Source organism: Myxine glutinosa, chromosome 11 (genome assembly GCF_964187855.1).
Source record: "Myxine glutinosa chromosome 11, kmMyxGlut1.1, whole genome shotgun sequence".
NCBI lineage: Eukaryota > Metazoa > Chordata > Myxini > Myxiniformes > Myxinidae > Myxine > Myxine glutinosa.
Genome location: NC_136271.1, coordinates 133,699,673 through 133,726,172, shown reverse-complemented (window position 1 = coordinate 133,726,172; position 26,500 = coordinate 133,699,673). Strand labels below are relative to the sequence as shown.

The window sequence follows — 26,500 nt, the reverse complement described above, 5'->3', positions numbered from 1 at the left end:
TTCTGGGGGGGGGCGTGTGTCGCGACCCATGGGTCCCCCAAAGCTCGAGACCAGCAACATAATCTCCTTGCCCAAGCCGGTGACGTAACCGTCTGACAAACCGCGGCGCCGAGGTTATAATTGCTTGCACCTGTCGGTCACCTGACCACCAAAGCATGCCTCGCCTGAGAGGCGTGGCTTTGGTTCTGACGTATGCTTTTTGGTTTGGATTATATGTATGCGAACCCCAAAAACGGGTTTTCATAGTTCCCGAGTTGATTATACAATAAACATCTTCTCGGACGAGTTTGTGTCTTGTCCGTCACTTCGTCCGTCACTTCGTCCGTCTCAAGCAGGAGCGCTGCTCCTTCAACATGATATTTCAAAAAGTTGTGTTCGGGTTATGACTCAACTTCGGGGACGAGTTGGTTGGGTGACAAGAACAACCAACAAGCCGATTAGATTTTGTTTCAGGTCCGAATCCAGATCGGGCCTATCGGTCGGATACAAAACATAGACTGTTCAGCCTCAGTTCAGGATCAAAACCTCAGGCGGAGTTATGCGCCCTACTGAGTGCCGTTCTCGTTTCTTCTGTGCTCAAATTATCGACCTGTGTGAACGTAATAGACGCCTCCAAACTCCAAAGCACTCTTCCTCTTCTCCACATTTACGCTCCGTCTACTTCCCGCCCCTCGACTTACGCTCCGCCCAACTCCATCCCCTCTGTTGTTAAGACTCCGCCCACCCAATTCTCGCCTTTCCAGTTTTCCCTCCCATCTCACCAACGCTGTCATTCACCGTTCCTTCATCGTTGTCTCTTTGCCTGAACAACTGCGTCCTCTGACGTGAGAAAGGGAGGACGAGCAGAGAGCGCAGCGCTGGGAGACGGACAGACGTAGACGTGAAAGGAAGGGAGGCGGTACAAAGGAAACAGACAGGTGAGGGACAGGAAAGGTCGGTCAGTCGAGGTAGAGAGGCGATGGCAGATGAGCACGGTGATGGCGGTGCTCCGGCTCGTGTAGCCTTCCTTGGTGGAGAGTCGGAGGCTCCGCAGTGCCCCGCGTTACGCAGACCTGGCAAGGTGACCGTGCGCTACAACCGCCGAGAGCTGCAGCGCCGGCTGGACCTCGAGGAATGGATCGACGAGAGTCTCCACGAACTGTTCGCCTGTGACGTAAGTTTATGCATTTCAAATTTACCTGTCGCTCCGTCAAAAAAATTTTCCCTGAGCCGAGGAAGTTTTTTTTTTGTTGTTAAATACCATTGGTGTCCATTCTGTTCATGCGCTAGAGCAAATAATGAAAATGAAAAGTTAAATCGCGACGTGTGCTTTTCTGTGAGAAACGATAACCCGAATTTCGACAATACACCGCACAAAGCTTAATCGCTTTTACAAATACATCCTGTGGCAGAGGACGGTCGATCCTGTAGATTCTTCGGTTCTTTGGGGAATTTATACTTTCGATGGGGTACTTGGGTCCGGGAGAGTCAGCGCAAGCTAATCTGCTTGGCAAGAGTCTTAAAGGTCTTCACTGTTGTGGAAAGCTTGGTGTTGGCTTGAGATCCTCGGGTCCAGAGTTGGAGCCTCTGTCGACCGGTGAATTAACACCAGGTGGCTTGACTCAGCCTGTCATCCTTCCGAGGTCGGCAAAATGAGTACCAGGTGACTGGTGATGTGAGGCACTGCATGCAACAAGAAAATGATGCAACCAGCAGTTAGGGGCTCCACACGAACCACCACCACACTCTTGTGGAAGACCGTTCCAATGAGTGATGATCTTTTGATTAAAGAACCATTTTCTGATGTTTAATCTGCTTCTCTGCTTAAAAAAGAAAACTTCCATTTGTGACCTCTTGTGGGTTGGTGGTATCTTTCCGTTTAATACAAACAAATGATCTTGAGAGATGCTGTCGTAGATTTCTAAAAGTTTAAATTTAAAATTTTGAGGACTTGGATCATGTCACCTCTCTTGCGTCGATAGTTCAGCGAGTACATGTCCCATCTCTTGACTTAAGCTTGATACTGTAGGTAGCTTGTGGGTGGCACAAGCTTAGCAGATCTTCTCTGAACCCTTTCCGGTTTACCTGTGTTAAAAACCAAATGCAGGACCCAATGCCAGGTAATCATATTCAAGCGCAGGTCACAAGGGCTCTTCATTGTTTATTCGTGATGCTGACATCTCAAACGGTGACGTACCATTTTCCTTCAGGTTAGTGACGTTTGACAGGTAAAGCACTATAATCGGGAAATATTCACAATAATTTTCTCCAAATTTAAAGGTATTGTACCTCGATTTGAGACAAGTCCGAGTACTTCTCCGAAAAGACCGACTGGACAACCCTCCCATCCACTTTCTGAATAATCCTCTCCAAGAAGTTCTGTCACTCAAGCTTTTGGGTCTCACTATCTGCCATGATCTTTCCTGGGAAAACCACATTTCAAATCTGGCCTCCAAAGCCAGTCGCCGACTGGGCATCCTCCGTCGTGCGAAGTCCTTCCTTGGCACACCTGAGCTCCTCACCACATACAAGGCTTTCATCCGCAGCTCAATGGAATACTGCTCTCCCCTCTGGGCTGGTGCTCCTGCCTCACACCTAGCTCGTCTTCACGCTGTCGAAACCAAAGTGTTCGGAATCATTGGAATCTCCCGTGATGAAGCTACCTCCGAGGGCCTTTCACTTGCTCACCGCAGGTAGGTTGGTGGACTTTCTGTCTTCTACCGACTCCTCTCCGGCCTTGCTCCTCCAGCTCTCTCTGGGCTCTGTCCCCAAAATATTCCAACAGGTCGCACAAGATCTGCCTGCAACCCTCTTATGGTTAAACTGCCAAAATCAAGACTCTCTGCTCACCTTCACTCCGTCATTCCTCTTTTCTCCCGCCTCTGGAACAAACTCCCTCACTCTCTTCAATCCCACTCCTCCCTCCAGGTCTTTAAAACAGCTGTTCACCACCATCTCTTATCTTCCCCCATCCAAAAGCTTGATCTTTTCTACCCCCGCTAATTTCACCCCAAATCCACTTTTTTGAAATACCAATTTCTTTCCTGGAAGTCCTTGGTGTCCTTGTGTTTATACTTCTCCCACCCCCCCCCCCCCCTCCTTCCCATGCCGCCTCCCCCCAAGCCCTCTCCCTCCCACACATTCCCGATGTCCCAGCTCTCAAATGTTGTGTTTATGTGCTTCCCCTTCTCTCCCCATCTTGTCTACCGCTCCCCTTTTTATATACTTTGTTTGTTTGTCTGTTTGATTTGTTTGTGTGATAAATGTTAGCTCTTTCACGAGCCTCGATTATGTATACAAACAAAGAAACAAACAAACAAACAACAAAAAAAAAAAGTCAGAGCCTAATGGCCACTCCTTGCGTGGTGTTACCTGGTCACTTTAAGGCACATTTTCTTGTGAGGACGCATTCAGTTTGTGGCTGTCCCTTGTGCTTGCAGTTGTTTGTGACGTGAAAGGTCCACCGTTACCTTTTGAACTTGACTAGACCTTTGGAAGAATGATACGTGAGGTGAACTTTCCCTTCCAAGATCAAGGGTTAAATAAATAAATAAACAAACCTGGCTGCCCACCTGGAGGTATTATTTGGGTTGTCACCTATTTGGAATACCTTGCACTCCAAGTGGAAAATGGCAAAATTAATTGACCATAAACTCACGTGACAACTGATTAGGCCTTTCCCAAAGTCCTTATGAGCGTTCAAGCACAAAATGGACAAAATTTTTAAACTGTTGACAAACCACAAATGTCCTGATTCGTTCCAATCGTCCCCCCTATCTGGGCTCACCAAAGACCATGATGCATTGCCAGTCGGGTCTAACTCCAGATGAATAATGTGTGCAGGATCTGCTTGAGCCATCTTTTATGCTTGGCCACACCAGTTTGGCCCACCCTGATTTGGGAAGTGCTTTCAAGGTATTGTTCATACATGTGAATTTACAGGCTGTGGTCAAGTAGACAACAATGAATTACTGTTGGACATTTGGGGGGGGGGGGGGGGGGGGGGTTGTTTATTTATTCTTTAATGATCTGTATTCCAGCTCTGTCGATATTCTGTTAATATGCCAACTGATGTTGCAGTCTTTTCCGTTTTATTAAATTAATAATGTGCCTGCTTGGCTGCATCATTTTTGGGGGGCGTGGCTGTGTCGCTGATGCAATTCTCCCATTACCAGTCACCGAGGACTTATTTTGCCGACCTCGGAAGGATGACAGGCTGAGTCAACCAATTGGGTGTTAATTCAATGGAACTTAGAACCCTAAGATCTCAAGTCCGCCACCTTAACCTTTTAGCCAACACCAGGCTTACTGCTTATGCTGTATCTCACTTATGCGTCCGTGAGGACGACCAACATGCATCCATACCTTTTCATGTGGTGGATTTCAAGCTTTTAAATAGCATAGGAAAGGCTTATTGCTCTTTTAGGGGTTGTTTGTACAATTAGCGCCCCCAATTTTTAATGGTACCCAAAGCTTCTTAGACCCCTAAGAGTACTAATAGTCAGGTTCACTCTGTCAATAACTTCTATTTCGTTCAAAATCATGGTAGAATAGCAAACCTATACATTTTTGGAAAGGTTATAGCATAAGGAAACTAAAAATCAATGTTTACATTTGGAGAGATACCTGTATGGCGGCCATTTTGGATTTTCAAAATGGCCTCTATAAAATACATATTTTGTTCTATTTCTGCCTCTAATTACCCTAAAAACTTTTTAAAATATACTAAACCTATATTTTCAGGGACAAGGAATCCAATGAAAGTATCAAATTAGTGCTATGGGGAATGGTAAGACACGAATCAAAGGTTTTGAATTGCAAAATACTGTCTTTATTTTCGTGATAAGTTGCATAATCAAATACATGTTATCATTTTGTACAGGCAGTTAATAACATCAAAATGTGTCACAATAATTCATATCACCAAACATACACAGGCAGTCGGCAAAATCATATATACACATGCAGTCAGTATAACTTCACATCTACACAGGCAGTCAATGACAAAATATACACAGGCAGTCAATGGCATCAAACATACACGATTACAGAATATGCCATTTAGAGTTCGTCATCACTGTCCTGTGTGTCGTATCCGACAATATAGTCCGCATCGTTTTCACAGTCCGTTCCACACAAGCAAAGGTCGGTGCAAGTTAAGTCATTTCTTCTGCATGAGCACCGCTGGGTTGAGCAATTGGCTTTACATTGACATCTGACTAACTCGACAATGGCCTGTGGAGCTGGTAGAACCTTGGTGGTGATAGGGAGTATATGGCCTTTCTCGTCCTGATGGTAGCCATGTTTGAGTGGGTCAAACAGCTGTTGCCACATGACAGTGGCTTGGCACCAAACTCTACTCTGTACTCGCACACGTTCAATGTGCTCCTCAAGTGCACCAGTTGTTGGAGGCAACTTGTTACTTTCTGCCAGATGTTTGCAAAACAGATGCCATCTTAGGTCAGGAATACTTGCGATCTGAATACCTTTTGGGCAATACGCTAAGCATACAAAGCTGGCCAATGTTTCTAATACCTCATGCGTTAGGTCACCATCCTCCGGTAGTTTCATCAGTGCTCTGACTACGTCCCTTTCAGCCTTGATGTAGTGTTGAAACCATTTCGTTTTACCCACTCCTGAGAATCGACCAACATTGTCTGCTCCAGTAAATGCGTGGAATATAGGTAATGCTGTTGCCTTTTCTCTTCCTAGCGCTCTCCACATTGGCCCGACCTCCACGGTTCCTGATACCATCGTCATCGATGTGTTTTTGCAGAGCTTGTCATAGGCTGCAATAGCTAGAACCAGGACGTCTGTATCCGGGGTGAAGAAGACTAACTGTGCTTCGGGACAACGTTGTGATGCTGCCGCTGCTAAGCTGATTTATCAGTGTGTCAGCTTCCTCATGGTTGTTTGGGTCAAACTGCATGCTCCGGTTGCTTCTAGTGTGGCCTGCTGCTGACGTGATGATTAACTTTGGAGAGTTTGCGTTATACTTGAGTGTTGCCTCAGCAAGGTACACTGTTAGATCAGCTTTCGTCTTTTCATGAGATAGGAAGCGGCCCATTGGTATATGTTTGATGTTTGTATCATCCGCAATCTGGTATTGAACAGGGTCTTTGCCTTGTCGTCGTTTTTCTCTGGTTTTCTGTTTTAAGGAGTCTGCCTTGTACGTGTCGAAGACCAGGATAATCTCATCGGATCCTGCTGTCAAGGTCATGAGGCGGTCATTGAAATGCTGGCCGGGATCTTTGACTGTGGTGATTGTCGCTGGTTTCGTTGTCATCTTCTGGACGAGCACCATTCCATCAACAACAGCGATTCTCTGACTCGTAGATGGTCCTGGAAATGGAGTTACTGCATCGGCAATATCATCAGTCTGTTCTGTTGATTCTGCTGCTTGTGCATCAGTATGATTTTCATTCGTTTTACTGAAGTTCTCGAGGCTATGGATCAGCTTTGACTTATCACTGCATGGAAGGATCGAGCCATCAGGTGCAAACAGTGCAAAGGGGGTAAGAGTGAACTCATAGTTCCCAATCGCATTCTTTTGATCGATGTCACGGCTTGATGTGGCTAGTACCATCAACCGACCATACAGGTCTTTCGTTTCTTTCAGATCGACTGACTGGTCACGGATCTTGACTGTTTGCTTTTTGTTTCCTGACATGTACATTTTGTTATTCTGCTTCTTGACTGGTGCCCACAAACTGACATCTCCATTGATGCGTTCTGCAATGTAATCCACATAGAGCTTCTGGCCGGTGTCGTCGATATTCAGAATCTGTGGGACATACTCTTGTGGAACATATGCCTGTGTGATGAAGTTGTAGAGCTGGTCACCTTCAGCAGCAAATGGATTGCCATGACTCAGTATGGCAGCCTTTATCCGGTAAACGTTTTCATGCTCTTTCTTGACGGCACTTGGTTGTAAATGATGATGCTCTTGTGGCTTGTCGACAGCAACATCGAATTGCTCTTTGAATTCTCCTGAAAGACGTGACATCTCTGGTGTGGCCAAGAGCCAAGCCAAGGCTTCGAGCATCGTTTGTTTTGTGCAGTCCTGGAGACGTCTTTGGATAGCAACATATTCTCCATCCTGTAGGCTGGCTCTGTCGGCCACTATGTCCAGTAACTTCTGGTAGGATTCTGTCCTGGGATTTAGAACAACTGTCCCTTTGTTAGTGTTTTTCTCCTGGCAAATGATGCACAGTTTCCAGTCTACAGACTCCTTGGACGTGCCCAAAGACAACTTGCTTCCATCAGGATCTTCACTCATGATGAGGTATGCACTGAAAATACACAAGAAGAACAACCACCATAAACACCTCCACCAAGATAGTTAATATGTAAAAGAAATATATTAACGGAATTTTTTTTTGTATCAATGGCTGCTCCCTGGATGCATATTTCCTGAAAAAAGAAAGAACTGTTACAGTCAGAAGTCTGATTATGTCACCAATGGATTCCTTGTACCTGAAAACATAGGCTTAGTATATTTTAAAAAGTTTTTAGGGTAATTAGAGGCAGAAATAGAGCAAAATATGTATTTTTATGGCGGCTATTTTGAAAATCCAAAATGGCGGCCATACAGGTATCATCGCAAATGTAAACATTGATTTTCAGATTTTCCATGTAATAACGTTTCCAAAAATGTATAGGTTTGCTAATCTACCATGATTTTGAACAAAAAAAACATAGTGAACCTGACTATAAACTAACATTTAGAAAATGATTATTTCTTCCTGCACTCCAAATTTCCAAGCTGTATAAATTTGTATCTCGGATGCGACTGGGACTTTCGGAATGGAATGATGTGAATGTAAATTATGCCGGGTTGACACAATTTATTTGACATTAACTTAAATTTTATGGTCATGACCTAATTATAGGCATTTTAACATTTTCCACCAAAACTCCACCAAGGTTTGTCCGATCGGAACGAAATTGCCCTCTTTAGATATCCGAGAGCAAGGCGCACTTACACTTAATTTTTATCATGCCCCTTCAGGTTAAAGGCCAATGTCAAATGGCGGTCTCAAAAAAATCCCATTTTTTGTCATACCTCAATTTTTCTAATGCGGAATCTCAGACCGCTAGGCTTTCCAAGATGCTCTTGCATCAAAATGGTTCACCTGCACTGAAGTTGTGCACCTGATATTTTAGTTGAAGTTGTGCAACACCTTTTCTAATCATAGCTTGAATTATTTTCCTGCAATAATCATGAAGTTTAATGTTATAGATAGATTGTAGATGGGTACACAGTTTCTTTATTTCCACTCTATCTCTAAATGTTGATGGTCAAGGTCTGAAAAAAGTAATGCCATCATTGGATCATGGGCCAAAGGTAAGTCACGTTTGATCGTCAAGGGTAAGTCTCCTGTTCAGAGAGCCTTCTGACTTAGAGTAGGCAAGTTATCACCAGAACCCTGAGTGATGTATTCGTTCCTGCGCTAATCCACAGGGACACTGCATCAATAGTATTGCCGTGCCCCTCTCCCCCAGAAATAATGCAACCTATGGGCCGAACCTGTAATTGAATCCCTCCCCACTATGCATACAATGCTATAATGATTACTGAAGTAAAGCTCACTAACATTGACCACCACAAATCAGAGAGTCATCACATGATGAGCCAGAACCAATGGTATGTGATGTTATTGTCTTTAAATAATGAAGCTTGATGATTGGCCTATATCAATAATTCCATTGATAGGATGCATTTCATTCTTCATTATTTTGTAATAAATTCCCAAAAAATTTTTTTCACTTTGCTGAAAGTTATTTTGTTTGAATAACATAAAGTGTTATTCTGTGTCAAAGATCAATGGTGAAACCACACCAATTGTTACCAACAAACAAATATTGTATTAAGGTCACACAAGAATAACAACACAAAAACAATAGTAATCAATTGTACAACCAATATATATTTTTCTATGATGGTACCATCAGGTTCGTACAATAAAACTCACTGTGCTCCAAGTGAGCGAAAAGAAGAACATTCCCAATGTCTCTATTCCCGCATCAAGCCAAAGTCGTATTCCGGCATCAAGCCAAAATCGATCCACTCCAGTGATCGTCAGAATGATGTCTAATCGAGACCAGAATCCCGTTGGGTTGACAGTCGCAGTCACGTGGCCAAAGCTGCGCAAAGGCGCCCTCAAGGGCGACTGGGAAATCACACCTTCGAGTATGGACGTTCAACGGCTCACAGTCGGCGAGCCGCAAATTAACCTTCAAAATCCACGTTACACACACACCACACCAGATAAACGTCTGAATGCGGTGAAAATGGTCGAAGCGAGATGAAACCTTGAGCGAAGCGCAAGTCCTGCGCGAGTCAAAATGGCCGACGGCCCGTTCTCGTGGCGTAACGGCACTCCGATTCTCTTCGGAATCGACCACAAAACCTGTCACGCAGGTTGATCTGTCACAGCGATAACAACTCTGTCGCTGGAATCCCTTTCCCGGGAAACCCAAAGTTCATTCGTGACTCTCGTTCGTCAACGTTCGCTCCAGACCTCGAAGCAACTATGCTTCTTGTCCGACTCACTCGCTCCGCCTTCTCCTCCTCCTCTTCCTCTTCGTCGTCGTCCGGTTCCGGTTTCATTTAAAACATTGACTTTTTTACCTTTTGAAAATAGTAACCTCTATCTCCCTTAAACGACAACAATAATAGTACATGGAATCAAAAATGTTTACAGTGGATGAAAACCACAACAACGGAAGTGACGAATCCATAACACCAGCAATGAGTCCAGATCTAAATCCCATTGAACACCTGTGGGGAGATCTGAAAACAGCAGTTGGGAGAAGGCACCCTTCAAATCTTGGAAAACTGGAGCAGTTTGCACAAGAAGAGTGGGCCAAACTGCCAGTGGAGAGGTGTAGGACGCTCATTCATGGCTATAGGAAGCGCTTGACTGCAGTTATTTTGTCCAAAGGTTGTTTACATTTGCTACCAAATATTAAGTCCAGGGTATTGTTACGGATTTATGTGAATTACTATTCAGATCTTTGCTTATTAATGTGTAGTCGATTAAAGGTTATTGTGATTAAAGGGTCAGGAGCCCTTCTGGGGAAAAGAAGACCGGAAACGGAAGAAGAAAAGACACGAGGTCCGGGAGAAGCAGCGATCTTCCTCTTCCTCGCCGAGCTCCGACGTGAGCGGTATCGATATTGAGCAGCGTGGGGGGGACGCTGCGTTTGAAAGCCCGTCTGGCGAAAGGAGTTACCTGCGCGGGGTAATTACCCCTTTACACGTCAAGTTGCCGTGGGTTCGTGCACGGAACCAAGCGTCCGGCACAGTTCGCCTCACCGTCTACAAGGACGCGTACGGGTCGCACCTTGGGCCTCGCGCGCTGGGCAAGCCGCGCGTTGCTTTGCCCGCTTTGCTTGGCAAGGAGGTGTGCGCTGCAGCCGTTGTTCCCGGTACGTGACGTGCACGTTTGGGAGCACGTCAGCCAGGGGTTCGTTCAACCGCCCGTGTGTGGAGAAGCCGACCTACACCTTGGTCTGGAGGGGCCCAGAGACATTGTGAGGGACAGTGACCAAAAGGGGTCGTGAGTGGGGAAAGTGGACACATATATAAGATGGCCATCTTTGTAATATTGATTGTTGATTGTTGATGGTTGTTGATTGCTCGGGGAATATATCATTGATTATTCCGGATCCTTGGTGTGGGGTTTCTTATTGACTGGAATTCATATTGATTGCGTTACAAAAGCACATAAATAATAGATCTTTCTGGCGGAGTTCCTCTCACGGTCCGGGGGTCACTGAGACCAGGTAGTCACCGGGAGGACCACGTAACAGTATCAATAATTTTGTCAATGCCATTTCTATTTATTTCCTGATTTAAAAGGATATTGTTGCGGATATGGGACTTGGCCTCAATATCCGCTTGTAAATACTCCCCTATTTCCCCAATACTCCCCAACTATCCCCAATCCCCCATTCCCTAGTCCCATTGCCTGTAAATAACACTCTGTAGAACCGACCTTCCCCTTTTTCCCCCATTAAATGTCGTGCCCAGGTTCACCGCATCTCACGTAGACAACTATAGGACATCTTGCTAGTTATTCTTAGTCTATGTCAGTTAAGGACTCGTTTCCATTAATTCTGACTCTTCGTTGCACCAGAATGTGATCGTATGGCACCAGTAGTGAGTTTAGGACCTCCCCTTACCTCCTCCCATCTTCCCCATGAAACAACAACAACTACAACTACAACTACAACAACAGAGGAGAATGGGGGCGGCGCGGCGCGGGGGAGTGTGCGTCCTCACACCGGCTCGGTTAGCCGCCATTGACCATGCGCTCCGACGGGGTTACCACGAAGGGGCTCCCTGTCAGCCCCTCGTCAAGGGCGGAGCCGGTAACCCCCCCCCCGCACGCACCCAATGAGAAGCAACGGGCCGATTCCATCTGGGGCGGAGCTAACGAGCCGAGGGCGTGTCACTCCCCGCCGGATATACGCGGCCACTTACCGGACGTGAGGAGAGATGCGCCCCCAGCTTGAGAAGACAAGTCACCACCTCCGAGCGCTGAGTGAGACCTCCCGCATCTTTGGACTGGACCGGGTCGATTTTGCCCCTGAGCCAAGGTGCACCTTGAGCCATCGAAGACCTGCCCCTCCTTGCCATCAATCCCCGTGTGAGTCAGTTTTGTCCCGTTTAGCTGTCGTCTGTCGGGGCTAGATAAGACTGTGTCTAAGTGCCTATCTTCCTATGCTGTCCCTCTTGTCGTTGTAATCTGACCTTCCGCCCTAATATAACCTCCTCCGGAGGTCTTGAGAACTGAACCCTTGGTGTCGTGTCATTTTAATCCAGCCGTTGTGTCTTTTCCGTCATTGATTTAGCATAGCGCGACTTAGTCAACGTTCGAGCATAATCGGGTAAACTGTGCAGACGCGGTCATACCAAACCGCTCGGTAAACTAACATCTAAAAGCCGCGTCTGTAACAATTGGTGTCAGGAGTGTCGGATTCGGACCTGGGACTAAATTTATTAGGCCCAAATTTTGGAACACCAATTGTACCACTAGGGTAACAATTGGTGTTGGGAGGTAGAATTCGATCCGGAGCGCGTTTCCCGCGCTCGAAATTATAACGACGAAATTCGATTGTGTTTTACCAAATATAAAAACCCGAATTTTGAAAGTCGCGCTATGGCGGATCAAGACAGCTGGGTTCCGGTAGAGGAGAGTGAGGCAGGGTCGGTCCAGGACCAAATTGAGGGACGCGAGGAGAGTGAAGCAGTGAGGGTAGCAGACGCACAAAATAGCGTCGTTGCGCCCGACGTTGCGGGAGCGCAAAATGGCGCCTCGCTGGTCACCGCGCCCGCGACCGTGGCAGCGCCCCTGGTGGATTCGAACCTTTTCCTCCTGCAAATGAGGGCCCTTATGGAACAAATGGGTGAGCAATTGGGAGACCAAATTAGAGGTTTGAAAAGCAGTATGGGACAAATGGGGAACCGGATGGAGGCTCAGAATGAGCGATTGGAGGGCCAAATGGGGGTAATGAGGGACGAAGCGAGGGGTACCGGTGAGAAGTTAGACAATAATTTTGAGGGGTTAGACAACGGGATAAAAGAGGTGAGAAATGGGTTAATGGGGGTAGAAAACAGAATGGCCGCTCAAGAGAATCAAATGGAAGGGATGCAAAAGGGGTTAGAGGGGGTAGAAAATAGAATGGCTGCCCAGGAGAATCAGATAGAGGGAGTGAAAAATGGGTTAGAGGGGTTAGAAAACAGGATGGAAGGCAAATTGAGGGACATGAGGGACCAAGCGGAAAGGGAAGTTAACCAAATGGGGCAGCAGATAGAGGGGGTCAGAATGGGGGTAGAAACCAAACTGGATGCTCACAGGGAGGAAATGGAGCAGATGAGGGTGGCATCTGGGCAGGAGATGCAAGTGATGGGAGAGGAGATCAGAAGAGGAGTGAGTGAGGAGGTCGGAGGAGTGCGCGAGGAGGTGAGGCACTGTAAGGAGCACATGGAGAAGGAGGTGAGAAAGGGGACTGTAAAGTTACAAGGGGGCATAGAGGACCTGACGCAGGAGGTGGAACAGCTGACGGAGGGACAAAAAGGACTAACGGAGCAGGTTCAAAGGAACACTGCGGTATTAGGAGGGTTAAAGGCGACACAGAAAGAACTAAAAGATGACTTAATAGCGACGAAGAGGGAATGTCAGATGGTACGTGAGGGACTGACAACGAGGTTGGACGAGGTGATAGAGGTAATGGAGACGAAGGACCGGCAGGTGAGGACGCACATGGAAACGGTCAAGGTAGCCTTGGAGGACGAGATTGAGGAGACGTACCGGGGAATAAAAGAGGTGAAGCAGAAATTAGAAGAAGTGGAAGAAGGGATGAGCGAAATTAAGAAGCGACGGAGAGGGGATAAGAAAGAGATAAAAGAGGAGGTAAAAGAATTGGTCCAAAGTCTGTGTTCGGATCGTGATGATGTGCCCATTAACCGGATGAGGGATTCGCAGGTGATGGAGGAGAAGCGAAGAGGAAGAGGACCCGGTGTAAGTGGTGACCAATATGGTCGTGCGTATGATGCGCCAGGGGATTTAAGAAGCTTGGGGGTCGAGATGGACCCGGGTGTTCGTGAGAGGCCGTTGGTGGAGTGTGCGACAGGTCTGGTGTGCGAAAGAGGAGGTGTGCGAGAAAGTCCGACTCTGGGGTGTGTGAGGAAAAAGTGCGTGCCAAGGAGTGAGGGTGCTGGCGAGAGTGAGTCGGTCGTAGCGCGTGTGCGAGGGGGCACATGGAAGCGCGGTGTGGTGAGTGTTACAGAGGGTGTAACGGGAGAGGGTGCGCAAGAAAGGTGTGTGACGGACAGGTGCATGGGGAAAGAGTGCGCTGTCGGGAGTAAGGGTGAGTGCGCTGTCAAGAATGGAGGTGAGAGTAGTGAGAGTGACAAGGAGAGTGAGTTGGTTGTGACAGGTGAGCGAGGATGTACACCTGGGATGGAAGGATGCACACCTGGAATGGTAGAGCGTGAGTGGGAATGCACGCTGGAGTTGGTGGTGAGGCACGTGGTTGGGTGTGCGAATGAGAGCACACCTGTGATTGTCACAGAGGAGGTGACAGGAGGGGGCGCGAAGAGGTGTGTTGGTGAGGTGTGCTACCAACGAATGTGTGCCAAAGTGTTCGGTGGTCAGGTGTCTGACCAAGGCTGTGAGTGGAATGAGGGTACCTGGGTGTGTAAGGAAAGGTACGAGGAGCATGGGAACGGCTGGATGTGTGAGCAAGGAACGGGCTGCGGGGTGTAAGCGTCCAGGTGAGGCATCGAAGGTAACCGGGTTAGAGGTTAGGTCGACTTTTAGCCGAATCTGGCCCTCGGTGCGTGCTGGGCCTCGCTTTGAACGGCTGCGTCCGTGCTCCACTAGGCGGAGCGGGCAGCCCGATAGAAAGGGTCGTCATGGCGACCACTTTTTGTTGAGGCAGTCCGGCAGGTCGAGATCGGGACATTGGATGGCTCCACGCCGAGATGGTGCGTGGGATCTCGGCCCGGGTAAGCCGCCGTCCCTGCACCGAGTGCCGGACGCGTCCAGCCGCTGGCACAGAACAACCCGCATTCATGGCTTGGCTTTACGAAGCCTGGCTTTGGACAGGAATTGGCGCACCGAGAGGCATTAGTGAGTAGACTGGGTGATGAGGTTAGTGTTTTGGCCCCAAAATTAGAGAAAAACAAAATTTGATGATTGGCAAGGGATTGGCAGTAATGATTGGCAGATGATGAGTAGGATTGGCAAATTTTTAATTTGTTGAAATTTGATGTGCAAAATTGGTAGTGAGCGATGGGCCCGGTGGGTAAGGGTGGCATCCTTGCCACCCTTCCCATATATGGGGGCAAATGCGCAATAGCTTATGGGGTGTATGGCAGTGAAAACTAGCCCGGGTGGGTTAGGTTATATTGTGTGTAGGGATCTAGCGGAGATGACATTAGGTAACGTTAAGGTTAGTTAGTGACTGATACCTGTAGTGGGGATGCAGGTAGATTAGTGTGGATGATAATGACGTGGGAGCGCAATAGTTTAAAGGGACGACTGGGAAGCGCGAGTTTCAGAAGGGAGTAGTTAGCTGAGATGATGCCGTGTGTGTGAGAATTGAACAGGTGTGATTGCACAGGTGTGCAACTGGACAGGTGTGTGGAGCAGTGTGTGAGTAATGAGTGTTGTGGATCAGCGCGAATGCGCTTGGGGAGAGAAGGGTGCAGGTGGCACCAGGTGTGAGAGCACAGGTGTGCAGGTACAGGTGTGTGGAGAGAGTTGGAGTAAGTGGTACGGAGTGGTGTGCATGGTGCGAAGGTGTGGATGGGGGAAGAGTGGACCCCTTTCACGAGTACCCGGGGTGGGTAGTGTAAGTGTTAGGTAGAGGGAATAGGTAAATTGTGGTTGGATATTGGCATTTGTGGTGCGGTTGCAGAATGGTGTTGTGGATGGGTGCATTAGTGTTGTGGAAATGGCTGGGCGTGTAGCCTGTTAGTGTGTGTAGTTGGTTGGGCACTCCACCACTGTGAGGATGTCGGCCAGGTGAGGCCGCAGGTGGGCTCTGGGAGCCGGTAGTTGTGAGTGGGTGCCTGAGGATCCCGGGTGTGGATCGGGCAGCCCAGTGCCAGAGAGGGCACCGAGTGGGGAGAGCGCCAGAGGGCCTTCCCCAGGTAGTTAGGTTAGGGTAAGGAGCAGGTAAGCTCGGAGGCAACTGCAGTGGTGGAGGTGTGCAGGTGGGTAGACCCACTGGGAGAGGTACACGCCACAGCCCAGAAATTGTGCGAGGGCACCGGGAGATGAATCGGGGGAGTGAGACCCCAAATTGAAAAGCACCACAGTTTGGCCAATGGGCATTGGTTTTTAGAACCCATAGTGTAAGAGGGCCAATGGTTTGGCAGGAGAAAGACCCCGGGTAATGTAAAGTTGTTAAAGTCACTTAGGAAATAGTTAGGATTGATGAACCTGTCGCACCATACGCAGCCACTTACCTGAGGTGATGATGATGACTCCACACCTGTGTTTTCTTTGTTTTGGTGCAGGAAATGAGAATTGCTGTTGGATTTGTGAGACGCATCACGACGTGGATGAGACATTGGGGTGATTCCATCTCTCCCTCCCGAGGAGGGACTGATGATGAATTGGTGATAGCAAATTATGATGTTGAGTTGGAGATGGCAAATTTTGATGAGAGTTGAAAATGGCAAATTTGATTGGTTAGGAGGGAGAGAAGAGGAATTTGGTTTATGGGAGGAACGGGGAAGACAGTAGGGACGTTTGTTGATTTGTAAAGTAGATGTTTATGGGTAGTGTTGTGTTTTGTGGATACAGTAAGGGGTAAGGGAGGGGCCATGTAGGTTACCTGGTGGGGGGGGGGGGGCGTACGGTAGGAACGTACCTGTCTCACCTGGTTCCCATGTGCCCCCAGTGTGCATTACCTTACATTGCGTGCACTTTTGCGCCCTTACCACCTTACTCACTTGTCTGCTTCTTTTGTCTCCCACCTCCGAGGATCTGGCTTTGGGGCAGAGAGAGAGGAGAGAGAGAGGTGCTGGCTACGCAGTTGTGGGCCTGCACTTTCGCTGCTTGCTGCCTGGATCGATACACCATATGGACCGCAATTTTGGTGGCCACCCACAATGGACCGCAGTTCTTTTGCGGCCAAGCACCACCCGTGGATGGACCTATGGGTCAACGTGGCACCTATGCCATACAGGTGAACCACTAATAGTTGACACCACTGAAGGCCACAATACAGAAATGGACGCGGTTGGCGCCTTTCTTTATTTTTGAAAGAAGCCAGAAGGCCAAGTGCACCACACGAAGAGCAAGAGACACCTGCAGGGTTAGGGGTTGTTGAATTAATTTTATTGTTGAACATTGATGAACAATGGTGGTGCACCGGATGGTGCTGACTGTGTAATGGGGTGGTGCTTTTGGTGCTTGGAAGGGGTGCTCTGCACGTTATTAAAGGCCGTAAGGCCACAGAGCACTCGTGGGTTGGTGTATCGATGCTGGCATGCGTGCTCTCTCTATGCATAACATCTGCATGTGTTCCTCCAAAAACAGGTCCTGGATCGTAGTGTAAATAGCAGCGTAGTCTTGTAAATAATGCTCCCTACCGGCTGTATGTTTAGTTTGCGAATTCTTTCCGCAATTCGGTTATCCTGTGGGTGTGTTTCTGTGAGGAGAAGGGTGCAACGTCGCAGGGGGACATATTTACTCATTTGTGAACATCTGTAAAACTGTCGCACTCAGGGTAGAGTTAATAGTAGAGGGAACTACATCTGAGTGCCACACTAAAATAGGTAAAAATTTATCGGGTCGGGACGCCCCGAGGGTAGAGAAGGGTGCAATGTTGCGGATATGGGACTTGGCCTCAATATCCGCTTGTAAATACTCCCCTATTTCCCCAATACTCCCCAACTATCCCCAATCCCCCATTCCCTAGTCCCATTGCCTGTAAATAACACTTTGTAGAACCGACCTTCCCCTTTTTCCCCCATTAAATGTCGTGCCCAGGTTCACCGCATCTCACGTAGACAACTATAGGACATCTTGCTAGTTATTCTTAGTCTATGTCAGTTAAGGACTCGTTTCCATTAATTCTGACTCTTCGTTGCACCAGAATGTGATCGTATGGCACCAGTAGTGAGTTTAGGACCTCCCCTTACCTCCTCCCATCTTCCCCATGAAACAACAACAACTACAACTACAACTACAACAACAGAGGAGAATGGGGGCGGCGCGGCGCGGGGGAGTGTGCGTCCTCACACCGGCTCGGTTAGCCGCCATTGACCATGCGCTCCGACGGGGTTACCACGAAGGGGCTCCCTGTCAGCCCCTCGTCAAGGGCGGAGCCGGTAACCCCCCCGCACGCACCCAATGAGAAGCAACGGGCCGATTCCATCTGGGGCGGAGCTAACGAGCCGAGGGCGTGTCACTCCCCGCCGGATATACGCGGCCACTTACCGGACGTGAGGAGAGATGCGCCCCCAGCTTGAGAAGACAAGTCACCACCTCCGAGCGCTGAGTGAGACCTCCCGCATCTTTGGACTGGACCGGGTCGATTTTGCCCCTGAGCCAAGGTGCACCTTGAGCCATCGAAGACCTGCCCCTCCTTGCCATCAATCCCCGTGTGAGTCAGTTTTGTCCCGTTTAGCTGTCGTCTGTCGGGGCTAAATAAGACTGTGTCTAAGTGCCTATCTTCCTATGCTGTCCCTCTTGTCGTTGTAATCTGACCTTCCGCCCTAATATAACCTCCTCCGGAGGTCTTGAGAACTGAACCCTTGGTGTCGTGTCATTTTAATCCAGCCGTTGTGTCTTTTCCGTCATTGATTTAGCATAGCGCGACTTAGTCAACGTTCGAGCATAATCGGGTAAACTGTGCAGACGCGGTCATACCAAACCGCTCGGTAAACTAACATCTAAAAGCCGCGTCTGTAACAATATATTAAGTTCTGAATCAAAAACAAAGGTTCTGTCATATTAACAGTGAAATAAAGAATTGTGGAGACCAAATACTTTTGTCAATTTCAACTTATTTTTAGGGGAAATTGTGAGATTTAAAAAAAGTGCAAGGGTGCCAATATTCCTGGCCACGACTGTAAACAAGTGATTGGATGTGGGGGCTGCCAATACAGCTTAGAGATATGCACACTCGCCGTTCAGCTGTGTAGCTTGGGTCATTCTGGTGTTTCATTCCTGGTGATTGCTTAACGGGAAAGGTAGCTGGCTTAAGATCTTAGGGTGTTGAGTTGGAGCCCCCTGTCGTGCAATTGAAATAACAGCAGGTGGGTTGTCTCAGCCTGTCATCCTTCCAAGGTTGGCAAAATGAGTACCAGCTTACTGCGGTAATAAGCCATTTGAGTGTCCTGCGTCGGAGTGGCGACCCGTCCAGGGTCGCACTCCTTAGCCAAATGAACCTGCCTCGGCAGCCCTATGCATCTCACGGTTTGAGAGGAATGGTTATTCTGGTGTTTTGCCAGCAGGGCATGGCATCAATGTGTGTGCCGTCACTCGGATGGATGTTAAACTGGGAGTCCAGTCTGCCAACGTCAGTTGGTGGATGTTAAAGATCCCACGATGTTCTTTGCACAGAATAAGTGAGTTCATGTCGGCACCCTCAACAAAATGCTCATTCCTGCCCGAATACTCTGTCTCACCAACTGGCATTTGGCAAGGGCAATAACCCTTGGCATGAATTGAGGAGGCCTTCGTTCCATAGTGGACTCAAAACATACTAATGATGATGAATTCTGTTCTTGTTCATAAAGCAAAAGAGCTCCTGAAAAACTGATGCTCACTCGATAAACCAGAATGATTAATTTCCCTTTATTGGTTCGCGAGTTATCAAGTGACTACTATATTCGTCATGTGTGTGCGTCTGTCTGTGTGTGTGTGTCTGTGTGTCTGTCTGTCCGCAGCATAACTACCCGATGATATCATCCGATCTTGATGAAACTTGGGTGGGAGGTTGATATCGTGATCTAGTTGTGTCCTGCCTAGAGTGGGCGTACTGCGCCCATTGTGGGCGGAGCCACGCCCGAAAAAGACGTCTATTTAGGGGGTAATCGAGTTCAAGCTACATCTTCTCCGAGGGGTTTGGTGGAATCTGACAGGGGTTTCGATATTTGGTTAGGCCAATGTCATGTGTCGAGCCCCACGGAGCTCGATTTTTCCTTTTTTTTTTTTTTCCCCCCATTTAATTTTTCGCCGAATTTTCGGTATCGTGTAGCTAACTAACCTCATAACTGAGTACACATTATTTTCTATCTCATTTCAAGGTCAGTAACCTTCGTTTTGACATTTCCGGGCCTGGCCTGTCCGGACCTGTTTCGGTTACAGTCCGTCCTTTGTCATTGAATACCACTCGCTCGTGAACCATCGTTGTCTCCTGACTTGTCTCTGATTTATTTTACAATGCTGGTGCCATTTGTTTTCTTGGAATAAAATTGGTATTTCTTTTGGGTTTATTACACAACGACCTACCTTTTTCATACCTTGCGTATCCTCACCTCGTTTTATTTTGTGATCTGAACAAAGATGGCCGACTGGTAGACTGTTGGCCATTTTAGTTGTAAAAAAAACCCTGATGTTGAACATGTCCTCAACCTTTTCCTCGAACATGCATGGTCTGATTTTGTTCAAACTTGGTACAAGCAGAGTACATGATGGCATACATGTGCACCTCACTTTATTTTGCGATCTGATCAAAGATGGCCGACAGGTAGACTGGCGGCCATTTTAGTTGTAACAAGCGTTGCGCCTAGGTCCCCCTTCGGTGAAGTGATGTGAGCTGACAAAGTGGAAGACGCAGAAAACATGGAAGAGTCGATAATATTTGCGAGTGGGTTGGAGAAAAGGAAGGATGGTATGAAGTTGTGTTTGACAAGTTGTTGGGTAGAGGGATACCAACAGTGGGGAGGATAGTTGTCCATTGTGATATCTTTGGAATTTGAACGTGTGTACGTTGAGTCCACTATGTAATTTGAGGAACGATTCCAGGACGACATTGAACTGAGAGACAGTGGAAAAGGATAGTTCTTCTTTGCGAGATTGTTGAAATCTGTGCATTATGTAGGTTGAGGAACGCAGTGCTACTCTTACGTTCTGAACATTGGATATGGATAGTTTTTGTTTGTGACACCGTTGGAGTCCATATGAGTATATGACGAGTCCATCATGTAGGCTGAGGAACAATCACAGTACTACATGTATATTGAACTTTTCGACACTGGGTAAGGCTATTTGTTCCTTTTTAAATCATTGGAGTCTGAAAGTGCGTACGATGCAGTGGGAAGTTTGGAGTCCTGGCAGTCTTCTGTAATGTCTTGACATGAAGAATGATTTGTGTTTGTTTTGTCTGGTATACAATGAGCCAAAGGTTCAGAGCAATGGTTGGGGTCTGTCTTGTGGTTACTGTCGCAAGACACATGTTACTGTTTTTGATTTGTTGGAGGCATCCTATTGTCTGATCACTTAGTGCAGCAAGGTGGTCCATGTGATGAAGTGGTCACTATATGGAAGTGGAAAGACAGATGCTGGAGATGACGGCAGCGATGTGAATATGAGGTCCAGAGTGTTTCCTCGGCAATGAGTTGGTTGGGTTATTAGTTGTTGCAACTGAAAGTGGTTTGTGAATCTGATGACAAGTTGGTCTTCTAAAGTGAGGTTGAAGTCTCCTCCAAGGACGAGCTGAAATTATGGTAGGACTGCAGTGCAGAGACGAGAGAGTTCTATGAAGAACTGGTGCTTGTCGAATGTAGTCTTCCCAGTTTTTGTCCCCCGTCGCACCGCAGAGCGAAAGGGGGACTATGGTTTTCCCCTCCGTCTGTGTGTGCGTCCGTCCGTCGGTGCGTGCGTGTGTCCGTGCGTGCGGACGTACGTGCGTGCGTGCATAAGCGAAGGACCGAATTCCAATTTGGTGTGTGGGTGCAACCCACGTCAAAATCCAAGATGGCCGCCGCCATGTATGTCTGACGCCATGTATGTCTGAACATTGTGAGCGGAATATCTTGAAAAATAAACGAACTACTAACTTCTAATCTGGTGTGTGGGTGTATCTACGCATAAGGGAGAACGCTATTGAAAATTGGGTCGCCACGTCAAAATCCAATTTGGCCGCCTTGCGTCTTCCACTTTGTCAACTCACATCACTTCAACGACGGGGGACCTAGGTGTAACGCTTGTTTTCTTTTACAGTGGATGATTACCTACGATATTCCGCTCACAAGGTTCAGACATACATGGCGGTGGCCATCTTGGATTTTGACGTGGAGACCCAATTTTCAATAGCGTTCTTCCTTATGCCTTGATACACCCACACACCAGATTAGAAGTTAGTAGTTCGTTTATTTTTCAAGATATTTCGCTCACAAGGTTTAGACATATGCATGGTGGTGGCCATCTTGGATTTTGACGTGGCGACCTAATTTTCAATAGGGTTCTTCCATATGCCTAGTTGCACCCACACACCAAATTAGAATTCGGTCCTTCGCTTGCTTTTATAAAGATATTGCAATGCACGTACGCGCGCACGGACGCACACACGGACGGAGGGTAAAACCATGGTCCCCCTTTCGCTCCGCGGTGCGACGGGGGACAAATAAAAACCTGATATTGAACACGTCCTCAACATTTTCTCGGACATGCATTTACCGATCTTGTTCAAACTTTGCGCTCAGATAATGGATGATGGCTTACATATATGCATGCCATTTCTTTTCAGGAACAGATCCAACATGGCCGACAGGTGGCCATTTTGTTACTTAAACGTGTCCCCAACCATTTATTGAACATGCATTGTCAGATTTTGTTTAAAAATTGGCACAAGCACAGAACATGACGGCATATACTTTCAATTCACTTTATTTTGTGATTGCTCAAAGATGGCCAACTGGTAGACTGGCAGCCATTTTAGTTGTAAAATACCCGATATTGACCACGTCCTCAACTATTTCTCAGGTAGTGTAGGTCGTTGTGTTATTTAGTGAACGGTTCATATAGAATCTGGAAACTTGTGATTTTTTACTTTCTATGATCACACTGAACACAAAACAACCTGTTTCCAATTTTTTAATTTATGTCCAGTGGCAAAATTCAAGATGGCCGCCAGCATATACCGAAAAAGCAATAACTCGTTATATTTGAACCAACGTATTCAATATATGCACAATGATAAGCTTATTATGGACATGCTTTTGATTACAATATATTTGTATCTACATATGGTTGTATGAAATAGACTGTCTTCAATGTTTTCATTCATATCCATTGACAACATCCAAGATGGCGTCCACCAAATTTCGAAAAAATACGATATTTTTATATCTGAACCATTTATTTACGTACATGTATAATGATAAGCAAAGGACATTTTTGTGATTACAATATATTCTTTTCTACCAAGTATGTTACTTCTTTAAGAAGTTTTCAATGTTTTCATTAATGTCGTAGAATAAGTCCAAGATGGTGGCCACCATATACAGAAAAATCAAACCATTTATCAACATACTTGTGTTATGGAAATTTACCTAGGCATGTTATGTATCTAACAATCATGGGGAAAACAAAATGGTGTTCATACACATATCAAATTGGATGCTCAATTATACATGTATCCGGATGCTAGTTATCTGCCACGTTATTAGTCATCACTGTCGCTGTCATCATCATCATCACTCTCTGTCTCCTCATTTGCAACATTAGTGCATGATCCTTCAGCACCTTCACACTTGCAAAGCTCTGTGCATGACAGATTATTGGTCTTGCAAGAACACCGTCCACTGCATTTGCTGGCAATACATGAACACTTCACGAGGCCGACGACAGCCTCTGGTACCGGTGGAACTTTCGACGTCACAGGAACACAACGTCCGTCATCTAGTTGTTTCCATCCCAACGATACTGGATCTAGAAGACTTGGAACAGCTACTGTGTCCTGCACCCAAATGTTAGCTTGGAAGTGTGCTCGCAGAATGTGTTCAGTTATGGATCCTTGAGTTGGAGGTAGTTTCTCTACACCCTGGTTGCCCTTGAGTTGCTTGAACATATGCCACCGGAGTGCTTTAGCTGATTCATAACCAGGTTTGAAGAGCTGACACACGAACTTTTCACAACCAGCCAACACCTCCGGAGATGGATACACACCAACACCAAGCCCAGCTAGTGCATGGATTACGTCATCACTAGCCTTCATGAAGGATTTGAAGCAAGTAGGCTTTCCCTTTCCCTGGATGTGGCCAGTGGTATCACATCCAGTGAGCGCGTGGAATCCTGGCAAAGCTGCTGCACGTTCTGCGCCAATGGCCATGTAGATAGGTTTGAGTTTAATCTTCCGTCATCGATCACCAGAGCCCATGATGATGAGACTCTCTGTGTTGAGGTCTGGGACCCTGCGCAGAGCGAGCACCAACACATCTGTGTCAGAGGAGTATATATGTGGTGTATTACCCAAACTACTCACTGCTACTGCATACATGACCAGTAACGTGTCGGCTTCCTCCTGTGTACTTGTGATGTTCACCATGTTTGATTGGGAAGACATAACACCTTTGTGTGTGTGGGTAGTGATCGGCAGTTTGCACAGCTGGACAGATTTTTGTGCAAGGTATAGCACGAGGTTGGCTTTGGTTTCCTTGGTTCCTAGGAATACCTTAAAGTCTTTGATAGGTGTGGAATCTTCTATTTTGTATCCCTTGTCTTGTGCTCTTCCTGCTGTTCGGAGCTGTCTCGTTCTGTCCTTCATGGAGTTTGTAACAGTGTAGTTATCGAATAATAAGTATATGTCACTGTAGCCTCGCGACTTGTTGTCAACACTTCGAATGAAACAGCCTGACAGGTCTCGGCAACACTTTATACCATCCTTCTGAACAACCATCTCCTGCACGAGAGCCATGCCATCTATTACGATGCTGGTCAAGACATGTGCTGATTGACGTGGGATGATCGGCTCTTCTATGGATTCTTCAGAAGTAAATCTCCCCGAAACCACTCCTTCCAGTTCATGGATGAGGGTGGACTTGCTTGTAGTCGGTAGCAGAGAACCATCGGGCCTCATTAGGCTTGCATTGTAATGGGCAAATTCATGTGTTCCCACAATGTCCTGCAGGTCCAGTTCTCTTGAGGACTTTGCAACGAGCAGCAAGCGAACGAACAGGGAGTTAGTTGCTTTCAAGCTGACTACTTCGGAGGATGCCTTCAGACTGATACTTTTGCATCCATCTTTCCAAGTCAGATACTTGAGCTTCGACATTTTGTCCCACATGTTCTTGTCTCCATTGACCCTCTCATCAACATATGTTGCAAGTGCCGTGTGTCCGCGTACCTCTATGTCCAAAACGCCACGCTGCACTGCCGTTGGCATTATCTGCTTGGTGACGAAGTTGACCAACTTCATTTCAGATTCATCATCATGTTCTGGTGCATTGAAGGGGTTTGCACTGCCTATGACATCCTTGAGTTGTCTCACAGCCTTTTCCTGTCGTGCAGTTTTAGATGCTGAGTGTTGGTGGTGCTTCTTTGGGATAGAATCTGATATGTTTAGCATACGCTCGGTTTCTCCAGCCAGCCTTGCCAGTTCTGTGGAGCCGAGGCAGTATTTGAGCAGACCCTGGGGATCGGTGGTTAAGCCAGAAATGGCACCTTCACCTTTGTGGATCTTGTTCACATGTTCCTGTGCGTGATCAGGTCCAATGGATGTGAATGCAACAGGGTTCGTACTGACGACAAAGTCACCACTCTTGAGCTCTTGCCATATCGAGGGATGGCTGCTTTCCAGGTGATACATGTGTGCGATGTAGTCGGGAATGTTCTGTGCATAGTCATGCCTGTTATATGCGAAAAAGTAGATGCACATCTTTTCCAATGAGGCAAGGTACAAGAGCCAGTTATGGTCGCGGGTACCTCGCATGAAGTGGAGTAGGTTGTTGACCTGTCTCATATACATACGAGCCCACTTGTACATCGGGTACTTCTCGTTCTCGTGGTCGAATGCTTCTAGCGTTTCCACCAGCTTCAGATCGGATGCCAAGTTCACCAATTCACGATGAGCTTGAGCTATATCCAGACCATTTTGACATGCTGTTCTCACATCTTCTATTGCAGACGTCAGTTTGTTGAGTAGCACTGGATGTTGCTCGCAGAATGCCTCGATCCACAAATCAAATAGAACTTGCAGAGTGATCTGGTGAGCATCCAAGGCTCTGTTGTGGTGCTTTCCATTCAGTATCTGTACTACAGTTACGCTACTGTACAGGCCGGCTTCAATCCATGCTTCATCTAGACCGCTGCTCTCAAGAGTCGCTCCAAGACACCGTAAGGCACAGAGAACTACATGGAAAGGACCGGGACTTGGGATTATGTTGGCTTGGAACTGTAGATCCAGGAAGCTCAGTTTTCTAACTCTTTTATACAAGTCCATATCTAGCCACACAAGTATTGGCTCATTGTCCTGATTGTCTCGGGCCATCAGTTTGTTGAGATTAGAGAGCTGAGTCAGGGCTGTGGTAAGGGTCTTCCACTCATGGGCTGGTGCATTTATGAGGGGCAGTGCATGCACTTTGTCCAGTTTGATAGATTCAGTGTTGGATGCTGACGTATGCAGAAGTGAATTATATGCTGTCCAGACAGGGACAGGTTGGTGTCGCACATGAATCACTTCACCATCTCGAGAGCTGTCGTGTGGTTCAGCTAGCTCAATAACTGGATTGGCATGATTGCGATGGTAATGGCGTACCAACAGCCATGATAGGTCATCAAATGCAGGTCCTCTGAGCTGTTCCTCATTCATCCCCAGTTTGAAGTTCGGATAAGAAGGACTCGTGGGAGGTTTAGGAGTACCTGTTATGTTGCTCGGAATCAGTGGGACGACAGTCATGGGGACATCCTTCAACGATCTTGCCGATTTGTTGTGTGTGGGGGTTGCATACTCTGTGACCACCTCCACGGTTTCATCCATGCTGGGTTCCCATTGATACACAGCCATTGCCGTTGCATGGAAAGAATTCCTGCCATCAGAGGTA

At 47.2% G+C, this 26,500-nt stretch overlaps 1 protein-coding gene across 1 annotated transcript in view; it reads left to right on the top strand.

Annotated features, from left to right (window-relative positions):
• Positions 1-242: 242 nt before the first annotated feature.
• LOC137436844 (protein phosphatase 1 regulatory subunit 14C) overlaps positions 243-26,500 on the top strand; it is a 47,147-nt gene continuing 20,889 nt past the window's right edge. The window contains exon 1 of the mRNA XM_068131008.2: positions 243-1,153. Within this exon, the coding sequence (XP_067987109.1) occupies positions 959-1,153 (195 nt within the window). The 5' untranslated portion in view covers positions 243-958. The remainder of the gene's footprint in view (positions 1,154-26,500) is intronic.